At 40.2% G+C, this 27236-nt stretch overlaps 2 protein-coding genes across 7 annotated transcripts in view; both read left to right on the top strand.

Moving 5' to 3' along the window:
• Window positions 1-27236, top strand: part of LOC100253864 (phytyl ester synthase 1, chloroplastic) — a 63738-nt gene that overhangs the window by 19427 nt on the left and 17075 nt on the right. For all 6 annotated transcript variants that reach the window (XM_059742580.1, XM_019224953.2, XM_019224954.2 and 3 more), the window contains exons 8-10: window positions 16455-16563; window positions 22963-23096; window positions 23839-24208. In XM_059742580.1, the coding sequence (XP_059598563.1) occupies window positions 16455-16563; window positions 22963-23096; window positions 23839-24208 (613 nt within the window). The remainder of the gene's footprint in view (window positions 1-16454; window positions 16564-22962; window positions 23097-23838; window positions 24209-27236) is intronic.
• Window positions 9761-10700, top strand: LOC104881421 (uncharacterized). The gene is made up of 2 exons (XM_010661654.3): window positions 9761-10191; window positions 10470-10700. Exons 1-2 carry the CDS (start codon window positions 9891-9893, stop codon window positions 10505-10507), a joined length of 339 nt encoding a protein of 112 aa, XP_010659956.1. The 5' UTR covers window positions 9761-9890; the 3' UTR covers window positions 10508-10700.

Below are 27236 nucleotides of genomic sequence, written 5' to 3'. Positions count from 1 at the left end.
ATAGTAAGTCAATCTGTCAATCTTTTCCTATATGTACAACCAATATGATTCCTAAATTGTATATGGTAACATTAACATTCCTATATGTACAACCAATATGATTCCTAAATTGTATATGGTAACATTAACAATTGATATTTTAAGTAGGATATTGTTGTGAGCTAAAAAGTGGTTTTTTTGAAGGCTTCTTAGCAGGTTGGAGTAGGACTAGAGAATGCAAGTGACACCATGTTTTTTTAGAGCTTGTTTGGAAGATAATCAAAATTTGAAACTTATATTATTGGTTTTTTGACACATATCAGGACTTAAGATCACTTTAAATAAGAAAACTCTATCTGGTATTAACATGAGCTAGGATTAGATTACTAGACCGACTACCATGCTTGAATGCAAAGTCTCTTATTAGCCCTTATTCTACCCGGGCCTCTCATTAGGGGGAACCCAAAGGTTGACGCCTTTTAAGATCTAGTGATTGAAAAAATTTCACGGAGATTTGATGGATGGAAAAAAAAACGCTTTTGTCATTAGGTCGAAGAATAACTCAAATAAAGTCTTGCTTGTCTCACATTCCTTTTTTTTCTAGATTCCATCATTAGTGGCTTCTAAGATTGGGAAATTTAAAAGGAATTTTCTATGGTTGGGGAAGGTAAGAGAGATCATCTTATTAGTCGGGGCATAGTATGCAAGCCTAAGGCAAAAAAGGTCTAAGGTTTGCGAAGATTTCTTTGAGGAATCAAGTGCTCTTAGGGAAGTGACTTTGGAGGTTTCCAAGGGAAAGTTTTGTTTTTTGGCATTAGTCATATTGAGTATCTATGAGACACACCCCAATTGGTGAGATGCCAACATTCTAGTCAAGTGATCGCATTGTTACTCTCAGAAGGCAATTGCACAAGTTTTTCAAGATTTTTTCAGACGTACTCGCTTTGTGGTGAGTGATAGGATAAGTATTCGTTTTTGTGAAGACATGTAGTGGGGGGATCAACCATCATGTTCTTAATTTTTAGGTCTTTTCACGTTTGTCATAATTAGAAAACTACTTATCTCATCTGTTCTTGGCATCTCTTCCCATTTTTCTTGAAACCTAAACTTTCTGTTAACCCTTATTGACTTGGAGTAGAGAACCTTGAAATACTCATGTCTTCTTTTACTCGTGTGTACTTTTCACCATTTGTTCCAGATGTAAGAGTTTGGTCATTATCTTTTCCAGGCTCATTTATGATGGAGTTTTTCATTTTAAACTTGTTCAATTTATTAGATCCAGTTTCTTTCTCTCTAGCTAAATTTATTTGGAAACCTAAAGTCCCATTTAAGATCAAAGCCTTTGCTTGGTTAGTGGCTAATAAGAAGGTTAGCACTAACAACATGCTATAGTAATAACTCAGAGCATTTGGAATATCTAAGCTAGGTTTTCATGTGGTTTGAAGCGGTATTTTGTTTAAGGATAAAAATAGAAAAAAGTGAGCTAATTCTAATTGGAGAAGCCATAAGTATGGAAGGTCTAGCCTTAGTGTTGGGTTGTAGGGTTAGGAGCCTGCCTACTACATACTTGGGTCTTTTGTTAGGTGCACCCCATAAATCATTAAGGGTATGGGATTTAGTGGAGGAGAGATTTCAGAGATAACTATTCTTGTGGAAAAGATAGTATTTATCCAAATGAGGGAGACTCACTTTGATCAAAAGCACACTGTCTAGTTTGCTAATTTATTTCATGTTTCTTTTTGCCATTCTAAGAAGGTTGAGTTTAAGACTTGAGTTGATATAAAGGGATTTCCTTTGGGGCGAAGGGGTGCTTGAGAAAAACCTTATTTGGTTAATTGGTCTACCATTTGTTTAGGGGAAAAAAACATAGAGGGCTTAGCATTAGAAATCTCCATACTCTGCATAAGGTTCTCCTTAGTAAATGAAGTTAGAGATTCGCTTTCAAGAGAGATCCCTTATGGAAACAAGTCATATCATGGAAGCGCGGGACAGATGAGGGGGAATGGTGGTCAAGGGTGGTGAGGAATGACTATGAGGTGTGGTTGTGGAAGGCTATTAGAGATAGTTGGAAGTTTTTAGAAGTAAAACTCACCCTCTTTGTAGATAATGACAGAAAGATAAAATTTTGGAAAGACAAATGGGATGATGAATCTTCTTTGGAAAAGTCTTTCCTGGCGTTATTTTCTATAGCTGTTGATAAAGACTCTTGGATAGTAGAAATGTGGGAATGGGTTGGGGAGGGGGCCGGTAGAGTTCTTGTTTTCACAAACAATTCCATGATTAGGAATTGGAAAGAGTGGAGATTTTTTTTTTGAAGACTATTGAAGGGCGAAAAGGACAAATTGAGTTAGAAGAGAGGTAGAGACTATGGCTCTCTCTCTTTTTGGAGTTAGAAGATGGCTCTTTAGAAAAAACTATGGAAACCCTAACCCCTAAGAGGGGATTTATAGCGTTCCTCATAGGTTTGAGTGATTTGAGCTTATTAAGAGCTTGGGTTACTTAATCTAACCCAAAATGGGTCCAAGTCGATTAGTTAACCTAATAGGGCCTACTAATTAATCAATTAGCTCAATCTAGAGACCTTGTTCACTTATCCTTGTGCAAGCTTGAGTAATTACCAAAACGCCCTTATACACAAAAGTGAACCTAGAGCTAATCCGATCATAACCCGTGCCAACAAGACATATGAGCTCAGAGTGGGGACATTAGGACCCATAGGAGTATTGACTCTCTTAAAATTAATTTTGAAGTTGATTCTGTCAAAGGACAGCTTTGCTGGTCAAAGGACAACTATCAAAGGACAGCTTTGCTGTCACACTTCCTTCCTTATTTTAGCCCACACTTGCTGTCCACACTTCCTTCCTTAATTTAGCCCACCCTTCTTTCTTTATTTTAGCCTACAATTGTTTCCTTATTTCTTCATTTATTATTTTGTACAGTTAGCATATATTATTTGACAGATTATAGTTTACATGTATAGGGCTAGAATCATGCTGGAATTTATTTGCTTTTATTTGCTTTCCATGTAAAGCATCCTTGTAAAGTCTATATATAATATACAAAACTCAAGGCCAAGGTATTCGGTCATTCACACAATATTTTGACATGGTATCAGAGCAAGGTTGCTAATTTTTCTTCCCTCAAATTCTTTTCTGTCTTTTCGGTTTCGGAGGTGCCTCTCGTGTCTTTCGGTCAAGTCTGTGTTGATCCGTGCTGCACCCAACCACAACCATTTTTCTCAGTATTTCTGTGGCTGTCGTGGGTCAGTTTTCTTCTGGGATTTTTTTTTGGTCCATCCTTTTGTCTCGGGTTCTATTTATTTTCTATGGATTCCGCACCGCTGTGTGTTAAGTTTACAGGCACAAATTATTCTACCTGGGCATTTCAGTTTGAACTTTTTCTTAAGGGAAAAGACCTTTGGGGTCATATTGATGGCACGGATGTTGAAAAACCATCCACTTTTGACAAATCTCAGGATGTTGGGACTTCTCATTCATGGGCTGTGCTTGATGCACGCATCATGTCTTGGCTTCTTGGTTCAGTGGAGCCTCATATTGTCACCCACTTGCGGCCCCATCGCTCCGCTCAATCTATGTGGGCTTATTTGAAGAAAGTTTATCATCAGGATAACGATGCTCGTCGCTTTCAATTAGAACATGCGATTTCCATGTTTCAACATGGTAGTCTTTCCATCCAGGACTACTACTCGGCATTTCTGACTCTTTGGCATGAATATGCTGATTTGGTTACAGTGGATGTTCCTATTGCCGCTCTCTCAACTATTCAGACTATTCACGCGACTACCCGGCGTGATCAGTTTCTTATGAAACTACGTTCGGAATATGAATCTGTTCGCTCCTCTTTACTGAATAGATCTCCTGTTCCCTCTCTTGATATTTGTTTTGGTGAGTTACTTCGCGAAGAGCAACGCCTTAGTACTCAAGCTATTTTGGAGCAATCTCATGGCAGTTCCGGGACGACAACTGTAGCTTATTGTCACGGACTTAGTCGTTCACTAAGCTCGTGCGGCACTTAGACAAGCCAAGACGCTTGATCTTGCTAAGTCAGCCTTGCTCCCCAATGCTTAGCTTGCTCGGCTAAGACACTCGCGACTTAAAAGCTTAAGAAGCTTGGTAGGCAACTCTTGAAAGAATGGAAGCTTTCACTAACTTAAGGAAACCTTTACAAGTGCTTGGATGCTCACTTGCTTGGTGCCTTGGCCAAATGAGGCCCTCACCTATTTATAGGCACCAATGGAACTCTCTAGAACCTTGGAGGGTTCCTTACAATTCATGAATATTCTAGAATGTCCTACACTATTCTAGAATATTCAAGAGACTTCTAGAATGTCCTACACTATTCTAGAATATTCAAGAGACTTCTAGAATGTCCTACACTATTCTAGAATATTCAAGAGACTTCTAGATTTCTCTAGAAAGCTTTGGACCCTTCTCATGCCTTCTACCAGAGTGTAGAGTTGTGTGGACTTCTCTAGGCATTTCTAGAACCTTCCACACTCTTCCCACTAATGACTAAGTGTGGATGTCTCCAAGGGTCTCTAGAAGCTTCTCACCTCCTATATAAGCCATGGGGAGGGTCATTTGAAGCATCTTGTGACACTCTCCCCCACCTAAGCCGCAGACGTCCTCGTCGTGTCTTCTGCCCGGAACCGCTCAATCTGTTCCTGGAACTGCCATAGTGCATTTGCTGGCTCCCAACTAGCCTCGCTTTCTGGTAGTCCCTTCCATTTCACTAAGTACTCCGTAGCAGGAGGCACACCACGCCTTCTGATGATTCGGTCTGCAATGATGTGTTCCACCTCCTTGTCATAGGAGGTCACAACCGCTGTAGGTGCCCTCTTAGAAAGCCCTTGGCTTGGATCATCCTTGTCTTCGTGATATGGTTTCAAGTAACTCACGTGGAAGACAGGGTGAATCTTTAACCTTGGCGGTAACTCCACTTTGTAGGACACCTTGCCGACCTTTCCAAGTATAGGGAAGGGTCCTTCATACCTCCTCACAAGGCCCTTATGCACTGGCCTTAGGGATTTGAATTGTTGAGGAAGGAGCTTGACAAGCACCATGTCTCCGACCTTGTACTCCGTGTGACGTCGCTTCTTGTCAGCCCACTTCTTCATTTTCTTAGCGGCCTTGTCCAAGTACGAGCGTGCTATGTCAGCTTGCTCATGCCACCCCTTCGCGAACTTGAAAGCCGCTGGACTTCTCCTTGTGTAGCCTATCGTTAGCGTGTGAGGAGTTAAGGGTTGCTGCCCTGTGGCTAGCTCGAATGAGCTCTTGTTGGTCGCCTCACTCCTTTGCAAGTTGTATGAGAACTGGGCTATATCTAGCAACTTAGCCCAATCCCTCTGGTTGGCACTCACAAAGTGCCTCAAGTATAGCTCCAGCAAGGCGTTCACCCTCTCAGTCTGCCCATCTGTCTGTGGGTGAAAGCTGGTGGAGAAGTGAAGCTCCGAACCCATAAGCTTGAAGAGCTCCGTCCAAAACTTCCCAGTGAAGCGCGGGTCGCGATCACTGATGATGAACTTAGGCAACCCCCAATACTTGACTACGTTCTTTAGGAATAGCCTCGCCGTCTCTTCCGCAGTGCAGTCAGTCGGGGCTGCTATGAAGGTTGCATACTTAGAGAACCTATCCACCACCACTATGATAGAGCCGTTGTCCTCTGACTTAGGTAGCCCGATGATGAAGTCCATGGTGACGCTGTCCCATGGGCGTTCTGCTACAGGTAGTGGCTCTAACAGGCCTCTAGGTTGTCGTTGTTCCACCTTGTTTTGTTGGCACACAAGACAAGTCCTCACATAGGCCTCAACCTCGTCCCGTATCTGAGGCCAATAGTAAGCCGACTCGAGTAGTGCCCTAGTGCGTCGTTGCCCAGGGTGCCCTGCCCACTTGGTGTCATGGCACTCCTTAATCAGGTTCCGCCTTATGTTCCCCCACTTAGGCACGTAGAGTCGTCTCCCTTTGGTGTAGAGTAAGCCGTCCTCCACCCAAAACCGCTTGGTCTTCCCTTCATGAGCCAGGGCGATGAGGCTCTTAGCCACTGGATCATGTTGCAGTCCCTCCCTTAGAAGATCCATTATGTCTCCTTGGGGCTGACTCGTTATGGACGCTAGCTCGGCTTTGCAACTTAGGGCGTCGGCCACATGATTAGCACTTCCTGGCTTATACTCCATCGTATAGTTGAACTCGGCCAGGAAGTCTTGCCACCTAGCTTGTTTAGGACTCAGCTTCTTCTGTGTCTGGAAGTAGCTAGTGGCCACATTGTCGGTCTTCACTATGAAGTGAGACCCTAGCAAATAGTGCCTCCAGGTGCGCAAGCAGTGAACGATAGCGGTCATCTCCTTTTCTTGCACCGTGTAACGCCTCTCCGCGTCGTTTAGCTTGCGACTCTCAAATGCAATTGGGTGTCTTTCTTGCATAAGGACTCCCCCAATAGCGAAGTCTGAGGCATCTGTGTGTACCTCAAAGACCTTGGTGTGGTCGGGTAGTGCCAACACTGGCTCCTCAGTCACAGCCTTCTTCAGGTCCTCAAAGGCTTGTTGGCACCTTTCATCCCATTCCCATGCCTTATTCTTCTTCAGAAGATCAGTGAGTGGAGCGGCCCTTGCCGAATAACCCTTTATGAACCGCCGATAGTAATTAACTAAACCAAGGAAAGATCTGAGTTGAGGTACCTTGGTTGGTGGATCCCATTCTTGGATGGCTTTCACCTTGCTATCATCCATCATCAGCTTGCCATCTCTGATGCGATGCCCAAGGAGGCTCACTTCCTCCTTAGCAAACGAACACTTCTCCTTCTTCACGTATAGCTCGTTCTGCCTCAAGATCTTAAAGACCTTCCTCAAGTGCTCTACGTGCTCCTTTAGAGTGTTACTATAGATGACTATGTCATCCAAGTACACCACCATGAACTTGTCCAAGTATGGGTGGAAGATCTTGTTCATGAGGGTGCAAAACGTTGCTGGGGCATTGGTGAGTCCGAAAGGCATTACTAAGAACTCATATGAGCCATACCTGGTCACACATGTAGTCTTCGGCTCATCTCCCTCCGCAATCCTGACTTGGTAGTAGCCTGACCTTAAGTCCAGCTTCGTGAAGTACCTTGCCCTTCCAAGTTGATCGAACAAGTCAGCAATGAGCGGGATGGGATACTTGTTCTTCACCATCACCTTGTTGAGTGCCCGGTAATCTATGCACATTCGTAGGGACCCATCATGCTTTTTCTGAAATAGAACCGGCGCGCCATAAGGAGCCTTGGATGGTTGGATGAACCCCGCATCTAGCAACTCTTTGAGTTGTCTCCTTAGCTCCTCCAACTCGGGTGGTGCCATCCTATATGGCCCCATAGCAGGGGGCTTGGCTCCCGGCTCCAGCTCAATCTTGTGATCTTCCTCTCTCCTAGGAGGAAGTCTCTTGGGCAACTCGGGCGGCATAACGTCCTTGAACTCATCAAGGACCCCCTCGATTTCTCTAGGCATGGGTTCTCCCGACCCATCATCCTTTTCTTCCTTTAGGGTGGCGAGGTAGGTCACCTCTTCCCTCTTTAACCCCTTCTTTACTTGCATAGCGGATAACATAGGGGTCTTGAGCGTACCTTCATTGACCGTAGGGACCATGCACGGCTTCTCCTCCTCTAGGATAGCCATTGAGCGTAGGAAAGGTAGTGGCACGGCCTTGACCTTCTGTAGGAAGTCCATTCCTAGCACCATCTTGAAGTCATCCATGGGTGCCACTGTGAAGTCGACCCTTCCTTCCCACGAGCCGATGTGCATAGTCACCTCGCGAGCTACTCCATGTGATGGCTTGGCGGCTGAATTGACTGCCTTGAGCCATCCTCCTTCCTTGGATGCTTGGAGCTCCAACCTTCTTGCCTCATTCTCCGAGACAAAGTTGTGAGTGGCACCTGTGTCCACCAGGGCCTTGGTGGCCTTCCCATTCACAAGGGCCTCCACATACATCAACCCTTTGCTTTGAGGCGTCTTAGGCATCGGCTTGGCCTTAAGGGCATTTAAGAACTGCAACGATCCCATCTTAGCATCGCCTTCTTGCTCCTTTTCCTCGATCATAGCATTTAAGGCCTTCCTCTTAGGGCAGTCTCGTGCCCAGTGCGGACCATCGCACAGGAAGCAATTGGTCCTGGGCGTGAACTCCTTTCGCTTGTCCTTGCCTTTGCCATCCTTGCCACTAGGGCCTTTGCTTGATCTTTCCTTAGAGGTATGGCCTTGCGACCTCTTGTCTCCCCCACCTTTGGCCTGGTTACCCTTGGATGGTGGCTTGGGCTTGGAGGAGTCTCCCCTTCTATAATCTACTAAGGACTCGGCTACTGCCATGGCCGTGGCTAGGTCTTGGACACCACGTCTCCTCAACTCTTGCTCGGCCCAGCTTTGCAAGTTGAACAGTAGCTCCTCCTTAGCCATGTTAGGTATCTCAAGCATAAGAGTAGAGAATTCTTTGACATACTCACGGATCGAGCCCGTGTTCTTGAGACGCTTCAAACTCTTCCTTGCTAGGTAAGCCACGTCTTCGGGATAGAATTGCCTCTTGATTTCTCTCTTAAAGGTATCCCATGTGTCTATGGTGCACGTCCCTCTCTCTATGTCGGCAAATCGTCGACGCCACCATAGAGTAGCATTATCAGTGAGGTAAAGGGTCGCGGTGCGTACCTTAGTGGCTTCATCCGTTAATGCAATTGCCTCAAAGTAACGCTCCATGTGCCACAAGAAGTTATCTAGCTCCTTGGTATCCCTCTTGCCACTGAACGTGTGTGGCTTGGGCACCTCCACCCTTGGTGCCTCATGAGTGGCCATGACTCGTGCTGATACAGCGGTCTTATAGATGGCCAACTCTTGTCGAATCTCTTGGTCTCGGGCCTCCACTCGTGCAGTCAAGGCCTCCATCCTTGACTCCACACTAGCGAACATGCTCATGACCTTGTCTTGGAAAGACATGAACTCCTCGTGTGACACCGACTGAACTTGCGAGACCAGCACCCCCTCGCGAAGGTCTTGGATCTACTCCCTTAGATCCTCTAAGCCCTTCTCCATGCCTTGCTCGATCAAGTCCACCCCTTCCCGGGTGTCTGCCATGGCTAGCTCCACCTTGGCTAACCTTGCCTCCATGTTGGCAACAACATCACGAGATGTATCCTTCTTACCTCTGCCCCTGCCCCGTGCAGTAGGCTCGGCCTCCCTTCCACGGGTTTGTTCGCTATACTCCTCCATGTTAGAGCCCGACATGCTTCCCTTATGCCCGCTTCGTAGCCACGCTCTGATACCACTTGTCATGGACTTAGTCGTTCACTAAGCTCGTGCGGCACTTAGACAAGCCAAGACGCTTGATTTTGCTAAGTCAGCCTTGCTCCCCAATGCTTAGCTTGCTCGGCTAAGACACTCGCGACTTAAAAGCTTAAGAAGCTTGGTAGGCAACTCTTGAAAAAATGGAAGCTTTCACTAACTCAAGGAAACCTTTACAAGTGCTTGGATGCTCACTTGCTTGGTGCCTTGGCCAAATGAGGCCCTCACCTATTTATAGGCACCAATGGAACTCTCTAGAACCTTGGAGGGTTCCTTACAATTCATGAATATTCTAGAATGTCCTACACTATTCTAGAATATTCAAGAGACTTCTAGAATGTCCTACACTATTCTAGAATATTCAAGAGACTTCTAGATTTCTCTAGAAAGCTTTGGACCCTTCTCATGCCTTCTACCATAGTGTAGAGTTGTGTGGACTTCTCTAGGCATTTCTAGAACTTTCCACACTCTTCCCACTAGTGGCTAAGTGTGGATGTCTCCAAGGGTCTCTAGAAGCTTCTCACCTCCTATATAAGCCATGGGGAGGGTCATTTGAAGCATCTTGTGACATTATGCTGCCCAAGGACGCGGACCACCTATGCATTCTAAAAACTTGCAGTGTTTTTGTTGCAAGGAATATGGACATATTGCTGCCACTTGCCCTAAGAAGTTTTGTTCTTATTGCAAGAAGAAAGGTCACATTATCAAAGAATGTCGTATTCGCCCCCAGAATCGTCAGGCCCAAGCATTTCAGACTTCGGTTATTGTCCCTCCTGTAGCAACACACGACTCTCCTTCAGCTGCGTGCTCTGTTCCTGCACCTCCTGCACCAGATTACTGCACCCCAGAAATGGTGCAACGAATATTAATTTCAGCATTATCAGCAATGGGGTTTCAAGGTAACAATTCTACTAAACTCTGGTACGTGGACTCGGGGGCCTCTAATCACATGACTAATAATCCCACCGCTTTGTGTCATGTTCGGCCCTACGCTGGTCAATCTTCCATTCAGACTGCCAATGGCAGCTCTTTGCCCATAGCTGCTATCGGCGATGCCTCTTCTAAGTTCACTGATGTGTTTCTTGCCCCTCAGCTTTCCACAAATCTTATTTCTGTTGGCCAATTAGTTGATAACAATTGTGCTGTTAATTTTTCTGGTAATGGTTGTGTTGTGCAGGACCAGGTAACGGGGAAGCCGATCGCGAAGGGACCTAAAGTGGGGCGCTTGTTTCCACTATTTTTACCTGTTCCAGATTTTTCTCCACGTTCTTCTATTAAGTCTTTTGCTTGTAATAATGTTTCAGATCTTAGTATGGTGTGGCATCGTCGTTTAGGCCATCCCAATACTCAGATCTTATCTCATGTATTGAACTCTGATTTACCTGGTAATAAGGATCGTTATTCTTTATCTCTTGAGTGTGATTCTTGCAAACTTGGTAAAAGTAAAACTCTTCCCTTCCCTTTGCATGCAAGTAGAGCATCTCACTGCTTTGATCTTATCCATAGTGATGTTTGGGGACCTTCCCCGGTTAGTTCACATGAGAAATTTAAATATTATGTGACTTTCATTGATGATCATAGCAGATTTACTTGGGTCTACTTTCTTCGCTCTAAATCTGAGGTATTTCGTACTTTCACTGAGTTTTTAGCGTATGTTGACAATCAATTTTCTACTTCTATTAAGACATTACGCACAGATTTTGGTGGTGAGTATTTGTCTACTGAGTTTCAAGCATTCTTGGCTTCTAAGGGTATTATTCATCAACGTTCATGTCCCTCTACTCCTCAACAAAATGGAGTTGCCGAACGCAAAAATCGTTATCTTTTAGATGTGGTACGTACTCTCTTGTTAGAATCTTCTGTTCCATCCATGTTTTGGGTAGAGGCTCTAAAAACTGCTACTCACTTGATTAATCGTTTACCTTCTCAAGTCCTACATATGGAGTCTCCCTATTTCCGCTTATTTGCTAAGCAACCTAGTTATGATCACCTTCGTATTTTTGGTTGTGTATGCTTTGTTCATTTACCTCCTCATGAGCGACATAAATTATCTGCTCAATCTGTTCGATGTGCTTTCTTGGGATATAATATGTGTCAAAAGGGATTTGTTTGCTATGATCCTACATTACATCGTACACGTATTTCTAGGAATGTTATTTTCTTTGAAAATCAACATTTCTTTCCTGTCTCCTCTTCTACTGTGTCATCCTCTTCTACTGTGGTCCTTCCCTCCTTTGAGCAACAGTTCTCAGATCTTCATCCAGTCAGTTCTCGTTTTCAACCAGGTATTGTGTATACGAGACGCTCCCGCCCACAGTCTCTTTCGGTGGCTCACCCGATATCTGATCCTACCACGCTCCAGATGCAGTCAGTTGCAGCACCTTCAGTACGTCGCTCTTCTCGAGTGTCTGTACCTTCGAATAGGTATGAATTTCCCTCTTCCAGTTCTGGCAATTCTATTTTAGCCCTTACTGCTGCATTGTCCAAATTTGATATTCCCACATGCTACTCACATGCTGCTAAGCATGATTGTTGGCGACAAGCTATGCAGGAAGAAATTGTCGCTCTAGAGGCCAATCACACTTGGGACATTGAGCCCTGTCCTCCCACTATTGTTCCTCTGGGTTGCAAATGGGTTTACTCAGTCAAGGTCCGATCTGATGGAAGTTTGGATCGTTACAAAGCTCGGCTTGTTGCACTTGGGAATAATCAGGAATATGGTGTCAATTATGAAGAGACCTTTGCTCCTGTGGCTAAAATGACTACTGTTCGTACGATTCTAGCTCTTGCTGCTTCCAGTGATTGGCCATTACATCAGATGAATGTAAAAAATGCTTTTCTTCATGGGGATCTTAAAGAGTGTATTTATATGAAGTCACCCCCGGGATTGTTTCCCTCTCCGACTTCACAGGTGTGTAAGCTTCGTCGCTCTCTTTATGGTCTCAAATAGGCTCCGAGGGCCTGGTTTGAGAAATTCCGCACCACTTTATTACAATTTTCATTCAGGCAGAGCAAGTATGACACTTCCTTGTTTCTTCGGAAATCAGACATGGGTATTGTTGTTCTTTTGGTTTATGTTGATGATATTGTGATCACTGGTTCCGATTCTGCTTTACTTGGTCAGCTCAAAACTCATCTCTCCGAGTCCTTTCATATGAAAGATCTTGGACCTCTCACATATTTTCTTGGTCTTGAGGTGCATCATAGTCCCTCTGGTATTTTCCTCAATCAACATAAGTATGCGAGTGACTTGGTGGCTACAACTGGTCTACAAGGGGCTACTTCTGTTGATACTCCCATGGAATTAAATGTCAAGCTTCGCAAAGAGGAGGACGACTTACTTGCTGATCCCAGTTTATACAGGAAGTTGGTGGGTAGCCTTGTTTATCTCACCATTACTAGACCGGACATTTCTTTTGCTGTACAGCAAGTCAGCCAGTTCCTTCAGATTCCTCGTCATCTTCATTTGGCTGCTGTTCGTAGGATCATACGCTATGTTCAAGGCACTTCTACTCGTGGCTTGTTCTTCCCTGCAGGCAATTCTACTCGCCTTGCTGCTTAGAGTGATGCTGATTGGGCAGGTTGTGCGGATACCCGTCGCTCCATCACTGGTTGGTGTGTGTTCTTAGGAGATGCATTGATATCTTGGAAAAGTAAGAAGCAAGACAGAGTCTCTAAGTCATCTACGGAATCTGAGTACCGGGCGATGTCTCTTGCTTGTTCTGAAATCATTTGGCTTCGAGGTATGCTTGCGGAGTTAGATTTTTCTGAGACCGATCCTACACCTCTCCATGCCGATAATACAAGCGCTATTCAGATCACGGCCAATCCTGTCTATCATGAGCGCACAAAGCATATTGAAGTGGACTGTCACTCTATCCGTGAAGCCTTTGAAGCTCGTGTTATCACTCTTCCACATATTTCCACCGACTTACAAATTGCTGATATCTTCACCAAGGCTCTCCTTCGTCATCGACATTGCTTGCTAAGTAGCAAATTGATGCTTGTTGATCAACCTGCATCAATTTGAGGGGGGCTGTCAAAGGATAGCTTTGCTGTCCACACTAGGACAACTTTGCTGGTCAAAGGACAGCTATCAAAGGACAGCTTTGCTGTCACACTTCCTTCCTTATTTTAGCCCACACTTGCTGTCCACACTTCCTTCCTTAATTTAGCCCACCCTTCTTTCCTTATTTTAGCCCACAATTGTTTCCTTATTTCTTCATTTATTATTTTGTACAGTTAGCATATATTATTTGACAGATTATAGTTTACATGTATAGGGCTAGAATCATGCTGGAATTTATTTGCTTTTATTTGCTTTCCATGTAAAGCATCCTTGTAAAGTCTATATATAATATACAAAACTCAAGGCCAAGGTATTCGGTCATTCACACAATATTTTGACAGATTCAACATCTTAAGATAGAGAATCAACTGAACTCCAATATCCTATGTAATTAACAATGAGACACTATGTGCTAGGGTCTGTGACCTGCTATCCATTGTGTTCGGTCTCTTTATGAACTGATGTCTGTAGTCTAACAAGTTGAAAACTATTAGCCTTTCAAGACTATTTTTACTGTCCTATTGTGTGTTCAATTGACATGTTTTAGCTCTTAAAGAGTTAATATCAAGTTCCACTTAAGGAACTATTATGAACATAGTTTTCATGAACATAGTTTTCATGAACACACCTCCTTAGGATCACCTAAGGGGATCTTTTGTGTCAATTCCATGAGATATCGTGGTGCCTCCACGGAGAATACTTATTACTATCGGTTTCCATCAATAGTGAACCAATTCATAGAGAATATATAATCAACTTATGATGTCACTCGTATGTCAAAACTACCACTAACCTTAGCACAAACTCAATATTCTCTCAAGGTTGAGAGACAATACAATGAAGTAGCTTGGTGAAGTCATGACTGCTTGATAACTTTAAATCATAACTCACCATAGGTCTTGTCCAATGTGTAACCATACACACTAATGTACTCGTCATGGGAAATTCATCTTGATGACCAAGATCGACCATCCCTCGAATTAGGAGGTGGTACACTACAAGCTCTAATGCGTTGCCTAGACCCACAAACCAATTGTGAACAAGTCATGTATTTGCAAGGAACCCGTAACTTAGATATTCCGTGCAACTCTTAATGTACCCAAGTCAACGTACAATGCAAAAGATGCAAGCTAGAGTGCTTACAAGGTATAATGTATGGAAATAGGATAAATAAAAATGAATTGGAATTTTATTAAATAAATAATAAAATTTAAGAGTTTATTATGTCATGTCATGCTTTTAATGGCTTTATCCTAACACTTTCTATGTCAATGATAGACTTTGTAAATTGGTTGATTTCGAGGTAAGGAGAGGGAGATTGTTTTTTTTTGTATTCTTTCTTCCTTTTATTTGCTTGTTTTGGGCATTAATTGTATATATTATGTGTACCTTGTTTTTGTTTTTTTTTTAGGTACTTTCTTTATAAATATATCTTTTGTTTTCCTATCCACAAAAAAGGACATGTTACAGACGAAAAGACCTTACAAACCCTTAGTTCTAACTTTCTGATCAATTTCAATCATTGTGATGACATCCTTTGTGTCTTTCATTTTTCATGGATTTCGATCATTACGATAGCATTGTCGAGCTTTTTTTTCATTTCCCCTTGATTGCAAACACATCCTTGGAGTTTTTCATTTCCCATTGATTCAGGTCATAACCATTGCATCCATGGTATTTTTTCATTTCCCATTGGTTTCGGTCATCTCTATATATTCTATCGTCTGTTATTTTAGGAGCTATGACATAGGCTATTCAAACTAGCTAGCTTGGATTGGGTTCTTCCCTAAAGTATATGTGATATAATGGCCATCTCCTTTAGTGGTTTGAGGAGCCTCACTAGAGCTAAAGTCCTATGGTAAATCACCTATCTCATGATGGTTTGGATTGTGGTGAGAAACAAATGCAAAATTTTTTAGGACAAGTGGAGGAAGACTATGGGATCTAATTTGTTTCTATTCCTCTTTCAAGGCCTCTTGTACCACAATCTTTAAGGGTACTCCTCTCAATGTTGTTCATCTCAATTGGTATGCAGTGTGTAAATCATAAGGGTTTGGATAACAAGGAGAGAAACATTGATTCGATTTTGAAGGTTGTTTTAGCCCTCATGGAGTGATGAGTTGTTTTATATTATATATCCTTTTGTGGTACTGTACTGATGTATGGGTCTCCTTTGTATATTGGAAGAGGTTCAATCATCTATTCTTTGATCAGTTTTTGTAAGGATTCCTTATCCTTCATATGTGCCTTTATCCATATCAAAGCATATTTCTGATAATATATATATATATATATTGTTAACCCTCATGGAGTGATGAGTTGTTTTATATATCCTTTTGTGGTACTGTACTGATGTTTGGGTCTCCTTTGTATATTGGAAGAGGTTCAATCATCTATTCTTTGATCAGTTTTTGTAAATTTGGGGAGGATTCCTTATCCTTCACATGTGTCTTTATCCATATCAAAGCATATTTCTGATAATATATATATATATATATATATATATATATTGATAACCCTCATGGAGTGATGAGTTGTTTTATATATCCTTTTGTGGTACTGTACTGATGTTTGGGTCTCCATTGTATATTGGAAGAGGTTCAATCATCTATTCTTTGATCAGTTTTTGTAAATTTGGGGAGGATTCCTTATCCTTCACATGTGTCTTTATCCATATCAAAGCATATTTCTGATAATATATATATATATATATATATATATATATATAGGGAGAGAGAGAGAGAGAGAGAGACAGAGAGAGATTGATAAAACTGGATTAATTTTCAGGAGTATACTTGAGCTTGTCTGTTCCTAGGTATGAATTTTGTTTTTAAGTTGGTATAGTTCAAGATTAATGCTAATATGAATAGAATAACTTTAGTATCTTTATCTATTTGGTGGCTAAACAAATTATCAAGCACTATTTATTATTAATCATCTGGATTAAAATTTTGATATTATATAGTTTTGGGAAGTAATTTGTTGATTTTCTTTTTCTGTTTCTCCATTCTTATATGAGATATCAATGTAAGTTACTTTTAAATTGGTATATCTTGATGGAATTTTAGGTTTGATGGTGTATTTGCATTTTAGTGGCAAGGACAACATGCTTCCTAGTGGAGATGAAGCTCGACGACTTTGGAATTTACTACAGAATTGTAGAGTTCGTTACTTCAAGGACAATGGGCATACCCTCTTACTGGTAGGTTAAATGTATGTGTTGTTATGCTGCTCCTAGACTCTCTTAAAATTCTCTTCATTAGGGATTAGCTTTTAGATCAATAGAGCTTCTCAACATATCAAGATTTGACATACACTGTTGAATTTCAATTTGAACTCTTTGTCAAGTATGTCAATTATTTACTTAAATTTGATAAAGTTCTCTTTCCATCCTTTGGTGATTCTGCCTGTAATGTTAATTTGTCAATTGGTGATTTCATGACATGTTCTTTATAAAGCAATAGATTAGGTTTTTCACTGAAATGAGTCCTTATGTTGAATTTTGACTTAGTATTTGCTGGAATTTGAATTTTGAATATTGCAGCTGGAGTCTTGCACAAAATCTGCAACATCTAGATATTTTCTTATTTTTATTTGGTCAAGATTTGGTTTCTATTTTATAGGAAGTAGTTGTTCATCATCTAGTAGCTTGATTTTCTGCTATTCTAATGTCATTTAAGTTACAAGTTCATGTATAAATTCAGCATTCTTCATCAATAAAATCAGAGTTCCAGCAGCCCAAAAATATATATTCTGTATAAGTATTTAATCTTATACCAACAAAGTGGTATCAGAGCCATAGTTATCTTGAGGGGCCAGTGAGGTGAGAACCCAAACACCTTCTAAAATCATCTAGCAATGGAAGAGTCAAGTCTCACAGTTGCACCATCAATTCTTGATGGAGACAATTATGAAACTTGGGCTGTTAGAATGACAGTTCATCTACAAGCACTTGATGTTTGGGAAGCAGTGGAAGAAAATTATGAAGTTCCTCCCCTAGGAGCCAATCCAACTGTGGCTCAAATGAAGTTGCATAAAGAAAGAAGGACAAGAAAGGCTAAAGCGAAAGCTTGCTTGTTTGCTGCAGTTTCACCATCAATTTTCATCAAAATCATGAAAATTGATTCAGCTGCAGAAATTTGGGAGTATCTCAAGGAGGAATACAAAGGAGATGAAAGAATCAAGAACATGCAGGTGATGAACTTGATTCGAGAATTTGAAATGAAGAAAATGAGGGAGTCTGATGCTGTTAAAGACTATGCTGCACAACTTCTTTCAATAGCAGACAAAGTTAGGCTGCTTGGAAAAGAATTTTCCAATGAGAAGATTGTTCAAAAGATATTGGTTACACTTCCTGAGAAATATGAAGCTACAATTTCCTCTTTGGAGAATTCAAAAGATCTGTCAACTATTAGCTTGACAGAATTATTACATTCCTTGGAGGCTGTGGAACAAAGAAGACTCATGAGACAAGGAGATACTACAGAAGGAGCATTTCAAGCAAGAATGCAGAAAAATGCAGGCCATAAAAATGGAAAGATGAACAACAACAAGCCATGCAGCAACAACCAGAAAAATGGAGTTTTTCCACCTTGTCCTCATTGCAAGAAGACAAATCATTCTCCACAAAAATGTTGGTGGAGACCAGATGTGAAATGCAACAAGTGTGGTAAACAAGGACATGTGGAGAGGATTTGCAAAAATCAACAACAGGAAGAAACTAGTGCAGCAGTTGATTATTGCCAGGAGGAGCAATTGTTTGCAGCAACGTGTTTTGCTAATAAAAGCACCTCTGAAAGTTGGCTTGTGGATAGTGGTTGTACAAATCACATGACAAATAATCAAGATCTCTTTAGAGAACTTGATAGAACAACTATTTCCAAAGTCAAAATTGGAAATGGTGAGTATATTCCAGTGAAGGGCAAAGGAACGGTTGCTATCGAAAGCCAAACAGGTTTGAAACTCATTTATGATGTTTTGTTTGTGCCTGACATTGACCAAAACTTACTCAGTGTTGGACAGCTCGTTGAGAAAGAATTTAAAGTTTATTTTGAAGATAGGAATTGCATTATCAAGGATGCTGAAGGCAAAGAGGTGTTCAACATAAAAATGAAGGGCAAGAGTTTTGCCTTGAATTTACTGGAAGATGAGCATACTGCTATTTTACAACAAGATAGCACAACAATGTTTTGGGACAGAAGGGTCGAGCACTTTCATCATGATGATGTGCTCTACATGAAGAAAAATCAAATAGTTGAAGGACTTCCTGACTTAGAAAAAGATCTTCCTATATGTGCTACTTGTCAATATGGGAAGCAAACTAAACTTCCCTTTCCAAAGAAAATATCCTGGAGAGCAACCCAAAAACTGCAACTGGTGCATACTGATGTTGGTGGATCTCAAAAGATGCCATCCTTGAAATTGAATGCAAACAATGTTCACCAGCTCACTGCACCATATAATCCACAACAAAATGGAGCAGTATATTTTCTGAAGCAGACTCCTTTCGAAGTTTGGTTTGAGTGTCTACGTGCAAGACTTGGAGTTTGCATCTACGAAGTCAAGGAGGAGTGTTGAATTTTGACTTAGTATTTGCTGGAATTTGAATTTTGAATATTGCAGCTGGAGTCTTGCACAAAATCTGCAACATCTAGATATTTTCTTATTTTTATTTGGTCAAGATTTGGTTTCTATTTTATAGGAAGTAGTTGTTCATCATCTAGTAGCTTGATTTTCTGCTATTCTAATGTCATTTAAGTTACAAGTTCATGTATAAATTCAGCATTCTTCATCAATAAAATCAGAGTTCCAGCAGCCCAAAAATATATATTCTGTATAAGTATTTAATCTTATACCAACACCTTAAGATCAGTCTTGAAGATGTGTTTATGTTGGGTTCAAGACTGGTGAAGTTTTGGTTGAGGACCAAGACAGATTCATCACTGAAGGTAATGACTGGTTGGAGTAGAATTATTCCAATTTTTCACAAGACCAGGTTGTAGTCTTTCTAGCATTTCTTAGATATCGTAGACCTATTAGGATCTCCAAAACATGCCTGGGAGTTAGTTTAGCTTAGGTCAAACGTAGAAGATGAGAGAGCTCAAAGAGCAGTTCTTTTCACTTGCTCCCAGCATTGTAGAAGCAAGATGGATTGGAAGCCTTGCAAACTGCCTAGAGGTTTAAATGGTTCAGGGTGAGCAGTTTGAGGATAGAATGCCCTTAAACCAGGTCTGTCCAAACTGCCCTGCAGTTTGTTGTGCCCAGGCAAAGTGGTTTGATGACAGAACAGGAGCTTTTACATGGATTGAAACTGCTTGGTCTGAATGTTTTGTCTCAAAGAGTATTATTGTTTCTTGCAAATGGCCCCATGGTTTGAAACTACTTAGGGGGTGCGGTTTTGCTTGATTTTGCGGCTTCTTGGCGCTTTTCTAATGCCACACTATAGAATGTGCTTGGGTCAGTATGATTTGGTTTGGGACTTTCAATTTGGAGTCTTTGAGAACCGATTGGACCGTACCACATGTTTTTTTATTTTATCTGAGTCTTTTGCCTGTCAATAAATCCTTAGATGTGATTTTTTAGCGACTTTTGGAGAGGACTTTCTGCTCATTTGTTCCAATTGAGAGAGATCATTTGAGAGCCTCTTCTAGGATAGAAACCTAGGTTTTTAATTGATCAATCCAAATCTTGTGAACATTGTAATTGAATCTCCTCAGTTGTGATTTTGCAATGGATCTGATATGTTGATTTTTCATTTGTTGTGTTCATTGATTCTGGAGAGATTTTGGAAAGCTGATCCATAGGGCTTTAGGAGTTTTAGTTGAAGTGATTCAACATCTGTTGTGAAGCTCAGTTTCAGTGTGATTTCAAGGTGCTTTCTGAGATGAAGAGCATTTGGCAAGTTGAAGATCAAAAGTAGAAGAATTCAAATGAGACTAATGTTGGGATTGATCTTAAGACCCACGTTCACTGAGACCAATCTTGTACTTTGAACTTTGGTTAGTGAAGTTTTGGGTGCCATGATTGTTGCTGTGGTTTTTGACCTCTTGGTAGAGGTTTTCCACACGTGGCATGCCATTTTTGGATATTTTCTTGTTTGCTGTTATTGAACCAGATTAATAATCAATCACTAATCATCAGAAAGTTGACTTTAATAATTAGCAAATTTCATTCATAAAATGAAGCATATCTTACTGAAATCAATCTATTATTTGAGAACCCATAGCTTAAGATGATCAAATCACATCATATCATGATTTTTCACCACCCTACCGAGTTTTGATAGATACCTAACATGAGATAACATTTTGACCTTGCAGCCACAAGGTTCCTTGTCTGTGGTCCATGTCAGGTCATAAACTTGACAAGATTTCCTCAAATGATGAATAGGACATGGAAACATGGATATTGCATGAATACCCTTTGTATCATGACATAAGATCAAATAACTAAACATTAAGATTCTGTGGCACTTGATGGTATGAGTGAATGCATTATCATTTTATAAAGGATGAGGGTAGTCTAATTGCAGTATGCGAACTTGTGAATATGTTGGTTCACTGGGTTTCTTAAGCAACGGCTACATCTTTATCACTCAGTTCTATGGTTCTTACACTTGAATTTTGGATATAATTCAAGCATGTATGTTTTAAATTTTTTTCACCTAAGATAATTGCAAGCAGGAACAAATGATTAATTGATGTTCAAGATATGAAATTTGGATGAACTTTTCCTAAAATTTGATATTCCACCTTTTTTTTCCTCCAGGGTATTTTGGATTTGTAGAAGTGGATCACATAATCTAAGCCTCTCTAGTTAGGAAAGCATTTTGGAGATACACTTTGGAAGGAGAAGCATTTTGAAAAAAGGTCATTCAGGGAAAGCATGAAGAAGATTAGGGGGGTTGGTGTTCCTACAATGTAAGGGAAGGGTATAGGGTTGAAGTTTGAAAAAACATCAGAAAGGATGAGACTTGGTTGGCAATAGAGTATCCTTTGAGATGGGAAACAGAAGGAGGGTGAAGTTTTGGAATAGGTGGTGCAGGGATGAACCCTTATTTACATCTTTCCCCTCCATATATGCCTTAGCATTGTTAATAGGGGCTTGGGTGGTGCATGTGTAGGATGATTTGGGTGATGGGGGCCACTAGAATCCTTGTTTCACTAGATACTTAAATGATTGGGAGCTAGATAATATAAAGGCTTTCTTCTCAAAGCTTCAAGGAAGGCCCATGAAGAGGGCATAGAAGGATAAAGTGGTATGCATGTATTCTAGGAATGGGGTCTTCTCCATCAAATCTTTATTTTCCATTATGGATCCGGAGCATGCACTTTCTTTCCCAATGGCCTTCATTTGGAATTCATGGGTCCCATTAAAAGTGAGTTTTTTGACATGAGAAGCTAGTTGGGGTAAGTGGTGACTTTGGATTAGCTTCATATAAGAGAATGGTGTCATTGGCGAACAAATGTCTCCTTTGCAGCAGCGAAGAGGTATTGATCACATTCTTCTACACCGTGGCAATTTCTGTTCTCTTTGTTCGGCATTGCATGGATCCTTCCTTCTACACTCAGGGGGACTCTTTTAAGTTGGCATAGCTTGTTTGTGGGAAGAAAACACAAGAAGGTTTGGAGTGCTGCTCTTCTATGCATTTTTTTTTTAATAATTTAGAAGGAAAAGAATTAAAGAGTGTTTGAAAGTGAGGAGCAGTCGCTTAAAGAGCTAAAGTGTTCTTTCCTTAGAAATATAGTGTTTTGAGCTAGCATGTACATAGAAGTAGGCTCAATGCCTTTAATTGATTTTGTTGATTAGGTTCTAGTTGAGGGAGGGAGTAGTTATTTTAGAGTTGTCTTTTTCTAGCAATGTCTTTTGGTACCCATTGTATACGTCCTGTGTATCTTGGTGTATAGCTTTTTTGATATTTATTGTATTTCCTTGCTTGCATATGTATATGAAAAAAATCTAAATCTCTTTGCCTATCAAGATGAAGCCTACTCAATTATTAGTAAATGTGAATGTCTTTTTCCATGTAGGTTTTAATTCTAGATACCAACTGTTGCATCTGGAATTGAGCATTGAATGGGATTTCCTGTGGTTCAAGTTTGGGTTTAGGTTCAGGGAAGGGAGTAGAGGCTATCTAATAGGTCAGAATCATGTCCGTGGACCAAAATGTGAATGGGGTTTGGGCATTGGATTAGCCTTTTTGAGACATAAAACCCTCTTTGCCTGGTGGTTGTGGAGGTTTCCTATGGAAAGTGATTCTCTCTAAGATTAAAATATCTGCAGTCTTACTTCAATGGTTGTGATATCAACATTCAGCTTAGGAGGTGGATTACTAAACTATATGTTCTTCCCATGAAAACAATATTATGCTCATGTGGTTTTTGCCTCTTCTTATGCTCCTCATTCTTTTCTTGTTGAATCATACACACTAGCTACAAAAAGGTATTTGTTTGATGACATTTTTTGACTTTTACTGTGTGGCCCTTTGGGAAGTCCATAGCACTGTAAAATTTGATCACTGCAGTGGAACTTATTCTCTGCACGATTGCATTGTGAAAACTTGGTGAAACTTCTGACTGCAATGTTTATTGTGATAGTGCAGGAGGATGGAGTTAATCTGCTGACTATTATTAAAGGTGCTTTGAGATACCGCCGTTCAAGGAGACATGATTACGTTTCTGATTTTCTGCCTCCTAGTATGTCAGAACTGAAACGTGCATTCGATCAACAAAATAGGTAATTCGACAGAAAAATCTGTACTATCTTATTTTTTAATGGAACATCACTGGGAATCAAGGTTATTCTGAATCCAGACTATTATTGTGACTTGATCTTCTCTAATATAAGTTATAGTACATAATGTTGACATCTCCCTCAGTCTTGCCACACCTTTCTGGTCCCTCATAAGGTGAAATTTAAACCTTTTCATTCTCAAAATAATTTTTACTTGTAATTCTTTTGCTACAAGTAGCTAAATGGAGTCTCACATTTCTCATCTTGGTGTGTGTTTTTTTATTTTTTTTGAAGGGGAATATATTATTGTGGAACAAAGGTAGAACTTAAGAGTGTTTTTTCCCCATTTTTCAATTCTGTATCTTTTTTCCTTAAAAGTTAGCTCTTAAAAAGTTAGTCTTTTTTCCTTCAAATTGTCAGGTTCTCTTACAGATTCCAGTGTGACATCTATGTAAATCAGCACCAATCCCTTTATATGTGCCCCAGTTTAAACGGATCTAATTTACATAGATTAAACTGGATCTAATTTACATAGATTAAACTGGATCTAATTTAGTTGAGGTGTGTTAAGGATGATAATAGATACATTGGTTTAAAGCTTGAGTTAGCTGCTGGGTAGTTTTTTCACCCTCATGTTTAAGCTTGGGTTGAGCCCCATCCTCAGCCAGGGTGTTAGTTGCACTCTTTTACATATTTTTAGGTATGTGAATCTGAAGCTGATGCTTTATAATGCCATGAGTTGCAGACTACTTCGCTTTGGTGCTAGTCCAATAATGTTCTCAACTTTGGAAAATGGAAAGATAGTGAAAGGCATTGCAGGAGTTCCAAATGAAGGTCCTGTCTTGTTGGTGGGCTATCACATGCTGATGGGATTAGAACTTTCTTTCCTCATAGAAGAATTCTTGCGTGAGAAGAATATTATGGTTCGTGGCGTAGCACATCCAGAGTTGTTCTTAGAGAGGCGTGCAAGTCCATCTGATGAATTTTCCTATTTTGATTGGACAAGAATATATGGTGCAGTACCTGTAACAGCAAGCAACCTTTTCAAGTTGTTTTCAAAAAAATCACATATTCTCCTTTATCCTGGTGGTGCACGTGAGGCTCTACATCGCAAGGTGTGTCATACTCCTGTTCAGCTTGACTAGTTTTATTCTTCTACAGCTGAAAATCACCATATTTCTTAGTGTTCTTATTTCTTGCGATGTCCCATAAAATCTGCACAATCATTTTGTTATAATTTTTTTATTTTGCTGCTGTCTTTTTATAACTGGAATGATAAATTCAAAACTCCAACATTAAAAGACATTAATATTCTAACTGAAGTGCTTTTTTGGCTACGGTTTATGTCAAATGTTGAAGTGTAAGGTGTAGAAAATCAGAGGAGAAACTGATGTTTTCATAAAATTGATCAAAAAACGAAATACAACTAAGGCCTAAATAAATAGAAATCGGGAGTCAGTTCAAGTTTGAATCTGACCAGTTTTCTTTCCTACTTCTATGGTACTAACTTTGAAAGATTCGAAGTTTACAATTATTTAAATTTGGATAACAATAACTAAAATCAAATAAACTTTAAACTAAAACAAGATAATATCCTAAAATAATTAAACAGAAACCAGATTATTCAAACGCAGGTAATTCAGGATTATCTTCAGATTTGATTTTCCACACTCCCCCTCAAGCTGGTAAGAAAATATCCAACATGCCCAGCTTAGAACAAAGGTCTTCAAAAATCGGCTTAGGTGGACTTTAAGTAAACACATTGGCTACTTGCTTGGTGGTTGGGACAAAGGTCATGCTAATGATCTTCTGCTTGATTTTTTCTTTTATGAAATGATGATTGACTTCCACATGTTTAGTTATGTTGTAGTGAACTGGATTATGAACAATACTTATTGTAGCCTTGTTGTCACAAAATAATTTCATAGGACCATTAAATGGAATTTTCAATTCGTCTAAAATCAATTTTAACCATAATAATTCGCAAGTCCCTTGAGCAATGGATTGAAACTCCTCTTCTACACTACTCCTTGTGACAACTGAATTTTTTTCACTTTTCCAAGTTACCAAATTTCCCCAAAGGAACGTACAATAGCCCATGGTGGATCTTCTATTGGAAACTAAACCAACCCAATACATTGGTGAAGGCTTCCACACTGCTCTCTTCATTTCTTCCAAAAAACCAATCCTTTTCCTGGTATTCCCTTTAAATATTTCAAAATTTTGTAAATGGCTTCAAGGTGTTCTTCTCGTGGTGAGTGCATAAACTAAGTCACGTAGCTCTTGACAAAGGCAATGTCTGGTCTTGTATGTGATAAGCATATTAACCTTCCTAAGAGTCACTAATAACTCCCTCGATCAACCGGTTCTCCTTCTTCTGCATGTTTGAGTTTTAAGTTTGCATACACCAGTGTCTTTGTTGGTTTGCTTCCAAGTGTTCTGGTCTCCTCTAGAAGATCAAGGTGTATTTCCTTTGCGAAACAGAAATAACTTTTTTTTTTTTTTTATCTCACCACTTCCATGCTAAGAAGTTCTTTAAGTTTCCGAGATCTTTTATCTAGAATTCTTGTGCCAAAGTGCTTTTTAATTTCTCCATCTCTTTAAGAGCATCTCCTGTAATAATAATACTATCAATGTACACAATAAGAATGGTGATTTTTCCATTCTCATTATATTTGAAAAACAAAGTGTGGTCCATCTATCCTTAGTGGAAGCTGTGATTTTTAATGGACCGTGTAAATCTCTTGAACCATGTTCTCGAGGATTGCTTGAGACCGTATAAAGACTTTAGTAGTCGACACACCTTATTGTTTGAAAAATAAAGTGTGGTCCATCTATCCTCAGTGGAAGCTGTGATTTTTAATGGACCTTGTAAATCTCTTGAACCATGTTCTTGAGGATTGCTTGAGACCGTATAAAGACTTCAATAGTTGACACACCTTATTGCTCCCAAATTTTTCTTCAAAACCCAGTGGTGCATCTATGTACACTTCTTCCTCAAGGTCACCATTAAGAAATGCATTTTTTTTATGTCAAACTGCGAGAGTGACCAATCAAGATTTGCAACTAGTGAAAGAAGAACCCGAATTGAATTTAGCTTTGCAACTGGAGCAAAAGTCTTCTGATAGTCAATGCCATAGGTTTGGGTGAAACCCTTGGCAACTAAACTCGAACATGTAGAAGAAGGAGAATCGATTGATTGAGGGAGTTATGTTTTGCTACTAGGAAGGTTAATATACTTATCACATACGAGACCAGAGATTACCTTTGCTGTGAGCTTAGTGAGTCAGTTTATGCATTCACTGTAAGAAGAACACCTTGAAGCCGTTTACATAATTTTGGGATATTTAAAGGGAACTCTAGGAAAAAGATTTTATTTTATTTTTGGGCAGAAAATTAGAGGAGAAACTGATTTTTCATAAAATTGATAAAAAACGAAATAAAACCTAGGCCTAAATAATTATAAATCGGAAGTCAGTTCAAATTTGAATCTGACCGGTTTTCTTTTCTACTTTTATGCTACTAACTTTGAAAGATTCAAAGTTTACAATTATTCAAATTTGGATAACAATAATTGTGTAACTCAACCAAGGTATTTCTCAATTCCCTTATTCTTTATTAAAGGAATAATACTTATATATATATACAATTGAGAGTCCTAAATTAGGAAGATATTATCCCTAAGGAAACAACCAAATTATGGTATATACAGATATATACAACTAACACTCCCCCTCAAGCTGGAGCATAGATGTTGATCATGCCCAGCTTGTTACAAAAGTACTCAACTCGAGTTCCATTTAGAGCTTTTGTAAAAATATCCCCAAGTTGCTCTCCAGTCTTCACATAGCCAGTAGAGACTAGATTTTCCTCAATCTTTTCACGAATGAAGTGACAATCGACCTCAATGTGTTTGGTTCTTTCATGATAGACTGGGTTCGCAGCAATATGAAGAGCGGCTTGATTGTCACACCAAAGCTTTGCTGGCATTGTGCACTTCATTCCCACTTCACATAAGAGTTGATGTATCCATATGATTTCACAAGTAGCCTGTGCCATGGCCCTATACTCAGATTCTGCACTCGAACGGGATACAACACTCTGCTTCTTACTTTTCCAAGCCACTAGATTCCCACCAAAGAA

Source organism: Vitis vinifera, chromosome 14, assembly GCF_030704535.1.
Source record: "Vitis vinifera cultivar Pinot Noir 40024 chromosome 14, ASM3070453v1".
Classification (NCBI taxonomy): Eukaryota; Viridiplantae; Streptophyta; class Magnoliopsida; order Vitales; family Vitaceae; genus Vitis; species Vitis vinifera.
This window is presented reverse-complemented; position numbering and strand designations above follow the sequence as displayed.